The sequence below is a fragment of the Anarhichas minor genome, unplaced genomic scaffold (genome assembly GCF_050575085.1).
Source record: "Anarhichas minor isolate MPS153535 unplaced genomic scaffold, ASM5057508v1 ptg000062l, whole genome shotgun sequence".
In the NCBI taxonomy this organism is placed as follows: Eukaryota; Metazoa; Chordata; class Actinopteri; order Perciformes; family Anarhichadidae; genus Anarhichas; species Anarhichas minor.
In genome coordinates, this window is record NW_027466508.1 from 7,279,766 (window position 1) to 7,291,525 (window position 11,760).

The 11,760-nt window shown below is 38.6% G+C and overlaps 1 protein-coding gene across 1 annotated transcript; it reads left to right on the forward strand.

Moving 5' to 3' along the window:
* The first annotated feature begins 2,703 nt into the window (after nucleotides 1-2,703).
* Nucleotides 2,704-8,802, forward strand: LOC142933688 (immunoglobulin-like domain-containing receptor 1). Its single transcript, XM_076077889.1, has 9 exons — nucleotides 2,704-3,117; nucleotides 3,733-3,903; nucleotides 4,700-4,849; nucleotides 5,289-5,408; nucleotides 5,601-5,747; nucleotides 6,561-6,680; nucleotides 6,810-6,991; nucleotides 7,941-8,609; nucleotides 8,764-8,802. Exons 1-9 carry the CDS (start codon nucleotides 3,072-3,074, stop codon nucleotides 8,800-8,802), a joined length of 1,644 nt encoding a protein of 547 aa, XP_075934004.1. The 5' UTR covers nucleotides 2,704-3,071.
* The last annotated feature ends 2,958 nt before the right edge of the window (nucleotides 8,803-11,760 follow it).

An 11,760-nucleotide genomic window follows, 5' to 3' on the forward strand; every position in this document is an offset into this window, starting at 1 on the left:
ATGGGAATCATTTTGAAATTCATGCAGTATATGCCATACAATGTAGTAAACGGAGGGTCTGGACTAATGCTGCAGACTGACCCAATATGACCCACATTTGTTGCAGCGTAGTTACTTCATTATTACGTTCCTTATTCATGAAGCAGTAACATTGTTTTGTCTCCTCTCTGTTATGTCTCTTCATCTTCTATTAAAACATGTTAGTTTGCACAAAGTAACTATTTTCTCCAAGGGACTAAAACCTGATAAAATGTTGTATGTTTTTGTAATTTGTCCGTCACAAGATTTCTTTTTTACTACAGTATGAAGACATTTTTATATGTAAACTGGACCTATTTCTGTGTGTGGTGTGATATGATCGATGTAATTTGTAAATGATTATGTTTGTTTAGGCTTTCCAGTGTGACTGTGTACATAAGATGAAGTGCCTCTGATTTGATAACTGTAATTCAGCCTTTTCTTTTATCACTGCTGAGTCAACAGCTAAACCAACACCTTCATACGTTATCAACAGTCACACAAACATATGCAGAACACACATTTGCCTGCTGATTTTTTACATCTTTTGTTCTAACATTACACCAAACAGTATTTTATTATTCCTGCCATCATGTTGTTGTTTTTTGAGAAAAGTCTTACCGTCAGTGTTTAAGTTTTCTTCCAACGTATTTTCTGCTGTCTGGTACTGACAACTGTGTGTGTGTGTGTGTGTGTGTGTGTGTGTGTGTGTGTGTGTGTGTGTGTGTGTGTGTGTGTGTGTGTGTGTGTGTGTGTGTGTGTGTGTGTGTGTGTGTGTGTGTGTGTGTGTGTGTGTGTGTGTGTGTGAGAGATGACTCTTTACTTTTCTGTAAAGGAGACAATGTGTAATTGAGTATGACTCATGTCTTTGTTCATTGTTGTGATCACAGACTGCCTGTCTTTTGCGCAGTTGTTTTGTCATCAACATAAATAATGTTACGACACTTTTTATTTTCCATAACACATTTATTTATTGGCGTAACACAAACATAAAGACCAAAAGTGTTTATCTCTCCATCGCAGAAATAATGAAAACCAGGTTTTATTTTAGTTTATTGTTCTTTATTTTTAGGACGTTTTCATCTGCTTATTAGGTTGAATATATGATCGTACAGTTAGTACACTTATTCGTGCACTTTACCTCAGTATGAGTCTGATACAGTTGTACTTGAGTGTTAAGCTAATAGTACATCTGTTCCTCTACTTTAGAAAGAACTAATAGCTTCTCTTACTCAAGCAAAAGATGTGAGCGCTTCAACCACTACAGGGACGATGAGATGATACTAAAACACTGCTTGAGGAATTCATTTGATTACATTCACAGAAAAGCACTCATTGTTTTGGTTTTGTGTGTTGTCCTTTCTGTGTGAGAGGGATGTGTGTTTATCTGAGCCTCCTTCACTGCGTGTTTGTGATGGGAGGGATCGGTTCAGACGGTGACCACTCACAGCTCGAGGGTATGTCAGGAATGTTGTGGAGCAACTTCCTCCTGGGCTCAGCCGGGAAATATGACATCACCATGCAGCATAGAGTAAAAGCTGTGTTTCTCTTTGTGTATGTGCCAGGTACTTAAGTGCATACATTTTAGCAACATTTAAATCAGAATCTGATGACAGTTGGTGTTTTTTTTGCCCGCTGTCAATCAAATCAGATCAAACCAAACACACACAGTCCTGATAAAGCAGATTATTTGAGTTTTAAAGCGTCAGACTCTTAATAAATACAACAAAATTATGTTAAGTTTAGAAAACAACTTTACATATTCTTGAATACAGTGGTGGGAATGGTACTCAGATTATTTACCTGAGTATAAGTAACATAGAAACATGTAGTTTTATTGACTGTAACTCAACAAATATAGGTATGTGTGTTAAAATCAACATTTTGATCACTTTAATTTGGAAACACACAGTGACTTCAGGTTCAGTAGCTGCTGTGCATGAGGATTTAAATGAACTAGCATAGTGCCAAAGCTAATTTAATGCTGGTATATATGTGTTAGTTTTAAGTTTAAGTGATTACAAGTTTACATTATGAAATGAAATGCATAGCAATGATGCAATGCAGCAGAAGGAGGTGTGAGGGGGAACGAGTAGGAAACACAGACCGGATCTTTGGCAGGAGTTTCTAGGAAAATCAAGAAGCTGTGAGGGGCTGCAGGTGCAGAGTGGGTGTGCTCTGAGGAAAAACAATCTTCGACCATTTGAAGTACTCGGAAAACACTTCAGCACAAACGGTCCCATTCATATGCAGATGGTCCCAGACTTTTATGAAGGAGGACACGTTTTAAAAGCGTCTTTCCTCCAGGGAATAAACAGCCTGGTTTTGTAGTTTAATCTGTAGAGGATTCAAGAGTTGCGCTTCAACAGAAAACACACAAACATGAATATTCAGCTCTCAGATTCAAAACAAGTTTAGCCTGCCATCTAGTGGTTTTACACCTGAGTGTTGACTGAATGCAGAACATTTACACCGTCTGTTGTGTCTAATAATAGTAACACAGGAACATAATAAGAAAGGTATTTTACTATGCCATAAAATAAATATTATCATATGTAACACTCTGTATGCAAGGACAGTGATACCATCATTAGATAAATAATCTTAAAGAGTATCAGTCACACATCCTTACAGTATAAATCCCAATATTATGATGAAGTTGAATACTGAAATGTGAATATACCTAACATTAAGACAGTCGGCACGAGACATATTTACAGTATCCCTATGAGAATAACACTTTTATGTATTATGTAAATCAAAATTAGCATCAGCAGACACTCGCTCCTGGTTTTTTTGTGCACCTGATTGCGTCACAGAGGTGCGGATGAATTCACCTGTTTCGGGGGTGTGGCCAGAGATGGTTCAGGTATTAACCGCAAACACACAGTTCAGGACGACACAATGAATAGTGTTTCACTTTTTAGTTCGAATACAGACACTCTGTTTGTTTGTTTTCGCTCTTTTTCTTTTTAGTAGTTTTTATTTTATCATTCGCGGATAGTTTTGCTTCCCACTTTTTATTCAGAGCCGGTGGTTTTTTTCTTGTCATCATGCGGAGATTAGCTGCCGGGATCTTCCTGCTGTCGCTTCTGAAAGGTAATTTCCGTTCTTTTACATTTCGTCCTCGTGCTCTTCGATTAAACCCGTTTATGACTTGAACGTTTGTCAGCATTTTGACTGAAACGAACCAAACTGGCGGTATCGGTCACATGACAGTGTTTGTTTATGTGACACAAAGATAGTTGGTCTAAATGTAGAACATAGAAAATAGTTGTTTTTTCTGAGTTGAAGATTTGTTTTTCGTTTTATTATTATTATAAGCATTTTCTTTTAATTTAGAGAACTAAACTGATATCTATGAGTTTAAAGATGATATTTAAGAGTCACTGTGGCCTGTCCATAGTTGGAGACAGATTTACTCAACAGGTTTCATTCCATCTTCTCAATGTTTGGCCAGTAGTTTCACTCGAAGCCATTTCCTGTGCCTTTTGTCTGCGTCACCTGTTCTTCTGGTTCTGCCACTTTGAAAATGAACTCCTACACACATTGTTTCAGTCTGACCACACTTTTTCTCCTTGACTTTTGTCAACACACAAGCTGTCTCTCTAACTGAACATGTTTCTTTTATTCGGCACAGGAGATATCTGTAATCCCTGTTGTAAATACACAAACTACTGTCTCTAACCGCCCGTTTGCTTTCCCTGCCAACAGTGTCTGTGTGTATTCAGGTGAATGTTCCTCAGCAGGAGCGCAGCACAACCCTGTTTGCCGCAGTCACCCTCCGTTGTGACTACTCCACCTCTGCAAACCTCCAAGATGTTCTGGTCACCTGGAGGTTCAAGTCCTTCTGCAAGGACCCCGTACTGGAATACTACTCCACAGGTAACAGTAGACCGCATACGTCTCGGAGAGGCTACATGAGGCATAATGTATGTGAATAATCTCATCTTCACTCTGAATATCCATCAATGCCAGAATGAATAACTTCAAATATGTAGTCACAATATGCACACACGTTTTATTTTATTTAGGATCTTGGTTGGGATCTTTTTTTTTAACATGTGCATTTTTTAAACTCTATATTTCTTATTTTTAGTGCAGCATCAATGGGAATGCCACTCTGCATTTCATCACACATCACATTTGTGTATATGACAATAATAATAATAATAAACAATACGGCACTTTTCAAGACAAAGTGCTTTACATGGTTGAACCAGGAGCAAAAACATTTCTGGACTGCTGTGAAATATAATTAGATAATTAATACAATGCAAAATAAAATAATCAACAGTAGGCTAATATAAAATATAAAAGCAGATAAGGCATGTTGGAAATAAAACGATGGGTTCACATTAATAAAAGGCTTCTTTTTTTTTTTTTAAAGATACAAATAAAATCCTTGAATCATTCAATGGTGATGTCGTCCTTATTTGCACTAAACGCAAAGTACACAGCTGAGGCTGACAGGAATTTCATTGCTTTTGCAACTATTCCAAAAAGTCTGGGTATCACCAAAGTCAGTAGGATTTATTCTCTGGGGACCATGAATGTCTGTTTAAACTCAGTCCGTCCAGTAATTCATATTCAGATATTTCAGTCTGGACCAAAGTGATGCATCGACCAAGCATACAGGTATAAGCATGTGTTAATGGAAACTTTGCCTCTGATTTTGCAGCATACCAGTCTGCACTACAGTTGGGACAGGACCCAGCGAATGACTGTCCAGACCGCCAGCGGACGTTGCGCACAGTGATCCAGAAGAGAGGGAGCAGCGAGCCGACGCTGGGAGCAGAGTACCGCGAACGCAGGATCACCATCCAAAATAGTGAGTTCATTCAGACACTATTGGCGTCAGGCTCAACCCAGTTGTGTCGAGTCTTGAGACAAAATCATTTGCTACACTTTTTATTTGGCTGTTCCTTCTTCAAAATACAGCCAAAATTATATGTTGACTGATCGATTAGTAGATTGACAAACTGTATCTGTCACAATTTTGATAATCCATTTAGGTATTTTTATGTAAAAAAAACTCCTTCATTTCCATTGTTTATGATTTTCTTAGTCCTTTATTTTAGTTCAGTAAATATGTTTTAGTGTTTTGAACTGTTGGTCAGAGAAATTAGAAATTCTGTCACATTTGATAAAATAGTGACAGGCATTTTCCACTATATCAGAGATTTTATACACCAAACAGCTCATTAATGATTGAGAAAATAACCCACAGATTAATTGATTAATGGAGGTATCTCTCTGTGTTTGCACAGATGCTGACCTGATTATCACTGAGGTGATGTGGTGGGACAACGGGGTGTACTTCTGCTCTGTCGATGCTGCTGGAGACACGTCCGGAGACTCTGACAAAGAAGTCAAACTCATCGTTTACCGTAAGAAACAAAAATAAAAAATTTCACTCACTGATTTTATTGCAGCCCCAAATACAGAATTCCCACAACTTCTTCTATAGATTTGTTTAAACCTAAATGTCTGTGGCATTATAGGTTGCTATTTGGAGCTATAACAAAATCAGGGACGGAAATACATATTAACAAGAGCTCTTTCTTCCCCGCCTCTCTCAGACTGGTTAACAGTGTTGTTCATCGTCATCGGAGCCCTCCTGCTGATCCTCCTGTTCTGTATCTGCTGCTGCCAATGCTGCCCTCAGAAATGCTGCTGCTATGTTCGCTGTCCCTGCTGCCCACAGCAATGCTGCTGTCCTGAAAAAGGTAGAGAGCCCAGCACCATTTAGAAAACTCTCCTTGTTGGTGCCTTAGGGATGCTCCCACATCCAAAACATGGGAGTGGGCTGCTGATTAAATCCACAACCTATATTGTCAGAAAAACACAGAAGACAAACGATGAGGAAACTTGGAAGGGACAAAACAGATAGTGTGAACTTGTTTCATGAATTTAAGGGACTGTCTAAAAAAATATTAGATAAATGTTGGAAAACAATTCTAAACATTTTAGGAAAAGGTCTGAAATGTGTTTGAAAAATATTGGTTCAAAGTTTGAAAAATATGCATTGTGTGTGTGCAATGTACATTAAGCCCCCATCACATCCATTGAAATCATGTCAGGGCTAGTATGGACAGGAGAAATGATTGAAGGGACCTATAACTCAATGCACAGTGCAAAGGGGCATGTGAGTATTGTTTTGAGACAGACTTGAAGAAATGTGAACTTATCCCATCAAGTTAAATCGTCAAAACCGTTTCTGCGCTTGACTGCAATCCTGTGCAAATGTTAATTGACTTTAGGACAAATAATAGCAAGTGAATGAGCATTGTGGTGGGTTCCCTTTTAATAACCTCATCTCCGCAAGTTGGTATTCTTACTGTTCTCGTGTAAACCGCAGTCAGTGTTGGCTGGTACCTTATTGTATGCTTCGGAAATCTCTTTGGTGTTAGTTATACCACATTTGTTGCTCATAAAATATGCAAGTCCTTGAAAACGTGTCATAAAAAACAGCCTTTGTACTTAGTGAGGACCTTCCTGTATTGTTGAATATTAAAGAATGTGCTGTGCTCGTCTTTCAGCGGTGATGCAGCATCGTATGATGAAGGACGCCGAGAAGGCCATGAAACCCTGGATGGGAGGACAGCCGGTATATGGACAAATGGGCCACGCCCCCCAGATGAACCCGCTGCTCTACTCAGGTACACACACACACACACACACACACATCATGTTACACAGCACTTAATAAGCAAACTTTGGCTTTAATACCATTAGACCGTGTCTCCAAATAAATCCCTTTTATTTTGTAAATGTTTTTACCTCTCCAGGATCTGCTTCAGGGAAGAGCTTCTCGATGAATCCCATGCCCCTCCCCCCTCCTCACTCTTCAGCTTACAGCATGCCCACTCCCAGTGTCCACGGCGCACACACCCCTGCCAACTCCAATCACATGCTCGATTACCTGGAGAGCCAGGTGAAGGGGATGGACATGGCGAGTCCTCTGCTACAGGTATGTGACCGCCCATGTTCTCAAGTCTGTTTATGTTAACAGTAGAGCAGCAGATTATTTTGTCATATTGCACAACTGTTACTACAGTTTGTAAACAGTTGCTGAAATTCCTTGTTACTTTACTTAGAATTTTTGTGTCGTTTTGGCGGCTGATAATACACTACATAATACAGAATGTACATTCTGAGTTATTGAAGAGAATCAAATGATTGTTTTGCACACAAACTACCAAACAAGTTCTTGTCAAAGCTTTTGTTTTTGCAAAAAAAAAAAAGAAGAAAAAAACGAGTTCTGAGGTCGTGATTTTTAGGTATTTTATGTGATAAAAGTTAAAAACTATTGCAAAGTAAGAAGATGATCCAGAAATGTGGTGGCTGATGGAAGTCATGGTCGGATTGGGGTCAATTTATGCTCAATCAGAATTATTATTATTATTATTATTATTATTATTATTAGGTATTAAAAAAATACCTCTAAAAATGTATTGTTTCCCCGAGGAAATGGATTAGCCGAGGCGGTAAGCCACTGGATTTGTCTCATGATCAATTTAGTTAATAAGTGTCGGTCTAAACAGCAGCCACAATTATTATACGAATGCCATTTCCTGTGTGAAATTGTGCCTTTTCTCTTTCCTCTAAAGATTCACGTTTTATTTCAGTAGCAAATTGTGTACAACAATAGTTTTTTGTCTTTCTTTTTATTTTTTTTCGCAAAGCTGAAATTGGCAAAAGTGTTGTTTTGATTGACATCTGTCAGGGCACTGATTGTGTCATTTCCTGTTGGTACAAAATGGTAAAGTGCAGCATTTCTAGTGTAATAGACAAAGTATTAACTGGGCCTGTAGTGTTGAATTGGGGCACAATTCTTGTGTTTCTGTGAATTTCCCTTAAATGTACGAGTGGTGGTTTTCATTTGTCTTTTTCTTCTTCTGGTGTCTTCTTCTCATCAGTCCCAGCCTCCTCCTCCCCAGCACATGCAGCACATGCAGCACATGGAGCACATGCAGCACATGCAGCACATGCAACACATGCAGAACATGCAGAACATGCAGCACATGCCACCCCCTAACCAGCACATGCCCGTCAACGCCCCATTTCCCCCCGGCCCTCCTAGCATGATCTCTGCCCTTGATGATGGCCCCACAGAGCGTCGCGTCATCACACTTCCACCTATAAGAGAGCAGCCGCCGGGCAGAATCGCACCCGCTGCACCCAGGACTCGGCCCCCGAGCTCCAGCGAGGGCAGCCGCAGCGGCTTCGGACATCGTGACGAGCGAGGGTCGGCGGGCAGGCGTTACCCCTCACCCACCCGGTCTAGAGGCGTTCCCAGGAGCTACAGTGAGGAGTCACTGGACGGGCGACGTCCCAGCGGGTCAAGAGTAGGCATGGACCGCCCCCGCTCCCGCTCCAGGGACGACCTGTTTGACAGCAGGTCCAGAGGAAACTACTCTCCCCCAGCCTCACTGCCCAACAGAGGAGGGTCTTGGAGCTCGGATGATGAGGGCAGCAGCAGGAGAGGAGGAGGGAGGAGAGGAGGTGGAGGCTTTGTTGACAAACCTCCCAGCTACTCAGAGTACGAACCCGGACAGAAACCAGGAGCACGGAGGAACCAGCGTTCTGTAAGACACACATTTCTTTAATTGACATACATCCACACCAACGCGCTTACGTCAAGACAAACACGCACATAATCAAACGCACAGTCATTATAAAAAAAGAATCTGAGTTATGCTGATTGCGGGGTGAAGTAAATCTAAAGTATGTCTCTCTCAGGACAAGAGTTCTCGCAGAGGCACCAGCGTCGTCATCTGAGCCCTCCAGCTGGGAAACGCCCTGCGACCTCTGTTTCATTAAACACGCACACCTCACTAGAACTGGGAGCCTTGTTGTCTGGCTACTGGTAAGCTTTTGAATGCCAACATTTTCATGACTCAAAATGAATCATGAATGCACTCTTTCATCACAGGTTTTGATAAGTGAAAAGCTGGCAGAAGGATTCATTAAATGTGAGATTGAATGTGTTCATCAAAGTGTGAAGGTTGCAAAGCTAATGCCAATATGGAAACCTATTTGGTAGCCTATAAATGTTTTAGTTTTTTTTAAGGTAATGATGTAAGAAAGTCTTTACTACTGAACAGATTTTTGGGATAATATTCCCCCTCTCTGCTGGTTCATCAGTGTAATAGAAATCTACAGACGAGATTGGCACTAAATACCTGTAAGCTTGTTCTTATTATGGATGTTTCTCCTCTTAAAGCTCTGTGTTTGGCAGGAACACAGTCAATTTTTATATTTGATAAAGTCATTAAACCTAAAGTGCAGAAGAAAAATAATTACAATAATACACAGGGCCAGTAAACAAATTATAATTGTTACTTTATAACTATTTAAACCCACATAAATATGAATAGACTCTTGTGAATTCTAGAATAGCTTTTTATGATTTTTGTAAATATTTTTTTTTCATTGCTCTTGAAGTGACTAGCGTGTATTATGTGTTGAAGGAAAAGGTGTGTGCCATTAGCCTGTGTTCAGATAATGAGTGGTTTTTAAACCTTTTGTACATAAGATAGAAGTATTTACACTTGCTTATAAATAACTGTAAACACTGTGTGTAAATAAGTATTTTACATGGTGTTGACACAACAAATTAAGTAATGTGCACAATGTTGCAGGCCCAAAAACATGTTTTTTTTGCTTTTTTGATTACGGTTGTTGGCACAAACTAAAAATGACTTCTACATGCATTAAAGTGGTTGACTCCTCCGTTGATGTTCTTTATTTTACCCATGTGCCGTCAGTTTGTGTTCATTTATGGTATTGAAAATAATCATTTTACCTTCAATTCAACAGAACTGTCTATTGATGTGATAACACTTTTTTGTCCTTCATAAATATTCCACTTCAACTTTTAAACATTATTCCAGTAGCTGAAGAATAGTATGTGCTTTAGCTTGGACTCAACAACAATGTGACCAATCATATGACACAAAAAATGTTATAGGACACAATGAATTCACAGCACTACTCCTAATTTATCCATTATGTGTCTTGTACTTTAATGGAGAGTCAAGTTCTTACAATCAATCTTAATTGAGGTCAGTTTATGTAATACTTTATGTAAAAGTACTACAGATGCAGCCTGACAGACTTTTTAGCTATGCAAGTTGATTTGAATACGCATCAAAAAAAGGGAGTTTTTGTCATTCAATTCTCACCTCTTCAAAAAAAATAATTTGGAGCATTCATGTTAACTGCTGAGACTCAATCTTGCCAAAATTTGCAAATACATTCATGTTAAAAAAACAACCAAGTGTTCAATTTATACAATACGCACACAAATAATGGAAACAGGAATTGATAACAAGAATATATTCATTCACAACATTAGAATTTGATGTTGGTTGATGAGAGAAATTTCAGACAGTTTGTTTATTATCTTAATACCTTGTTAAGTGTGTGAAAGGTATTAATTAGAAGTGTTTCAGTTGTAGGGACTGCTCACAACAGAAGTGAATTGGCTAACTGAGAAGCTCAAGTCATAATTCTGAGCTGAAACAATTTTGATAATTGCTTGACTGTCATAATCATTTTTCCAAACAAAAATACCAAATATTGACTGGTTTTAGCTTCTCAGTTGTGAGGATTCGCTTCTTTTCTCCGTCTTATATGAAGACCGTTGGTGAATCAAAACAAGGAATTTGAATGTGTCACTTTCGGCTCCGGGAAAAGATGAAAACTTTTCACTATTCTGTGACATTTGACAGAGAAGCAACACAAAAAAAACAGCATCATTCATCCAGTTACAACTTGTCTCCACATGTAAATGTATAAAGACTTACACTCAGTTGACGGTTTTTTAGGTATACAGCTGGTCCTGTAGGAAATCCTTCCTTCATGCTGCAGTATGTGGTGCTGCTGAATTTCATCGCGTAATACTGAGAGGTGTTACAATTGTTCCACCAATTTATATTTCCGTTTAAACTAAATATTAGAAAGACATCTCATAATGACGCTGCATATGTCAACTACACTACCATTTCCTAAGGCTCCTAAAATACTGCAATACTTTAGTGAAAAGGGAAAGCTACAATGGTCACTTATCAATAGTCAGTGGTGGAAGGAGTATTCACATCTTTTAATTAGCAATACTACAGTGTTAAAAATAGTATGTTACAAGTAACAGCCTTGCATTTAAAATCAAGTACAAAAGGATGAACATCAAATCATAAAAAGCACATGTACTCATTATGCTAATGCCCATTTCAGAATAATGTGTATCAAACTACTTGTGATGCATAAAAAACTCAAAATAATGTACTGTATATTGTACTATACTTGTTTTGATGTGTACATTACTTTGATGTTGCAGCTGGCAAAGGTGGGCCTGATTATTTATTACTTTATTTTACTTCTGGGTAGTTGCACCTATGAGAATATATCATAATTTATCAGCTATTTTATATTTTCTATTAATAATTTACATCTGTGAAGTAAATAATTACTAAAGCTAACTGAAAAAATGTGCCCTAATGAAGTAAAAAGTAAAATATTTGCCTCCAAAATAAGAAGTGTTAGGAGCATAAAATGTAAATACTCAAGTAAAGTACAAGTACCTCAAACGTGTAGGCCTTGCACAATACTTGAGTAAATGAACTCACATTCAACCACTAGATGTATCTAAACTGGCAACTGAACTAAGTGTTGTTTTATGTGCTTCTAATACTGTTGTACCTCGGTGAAAAAAAGAATTATAGTGGTAAGTTGCAT

Coding starts and splice junctions, on each gene's coding strand:
- LOC142933688 (XM_076077889.1), top strand. CDS start 3,072: ATGCGGAGATTAGCTGCCGGGATCTTCCTGCTGTCGCTTCTGAAAG. Junction 3,118..3,732: donor CCTGCTGTCGCTTCTGAAAG/GTAATTTCCGTT, acceptor CCCTGCCAACAG/TGTCTGTGTGTATTCAGGTG. Junction 3,904..4,699: donor ACTGGAATACTACTCCACAG/GTAACAGTAGAC, acceptor CTGATTTTGCAG/CATACCAGTCTGCACTACAG.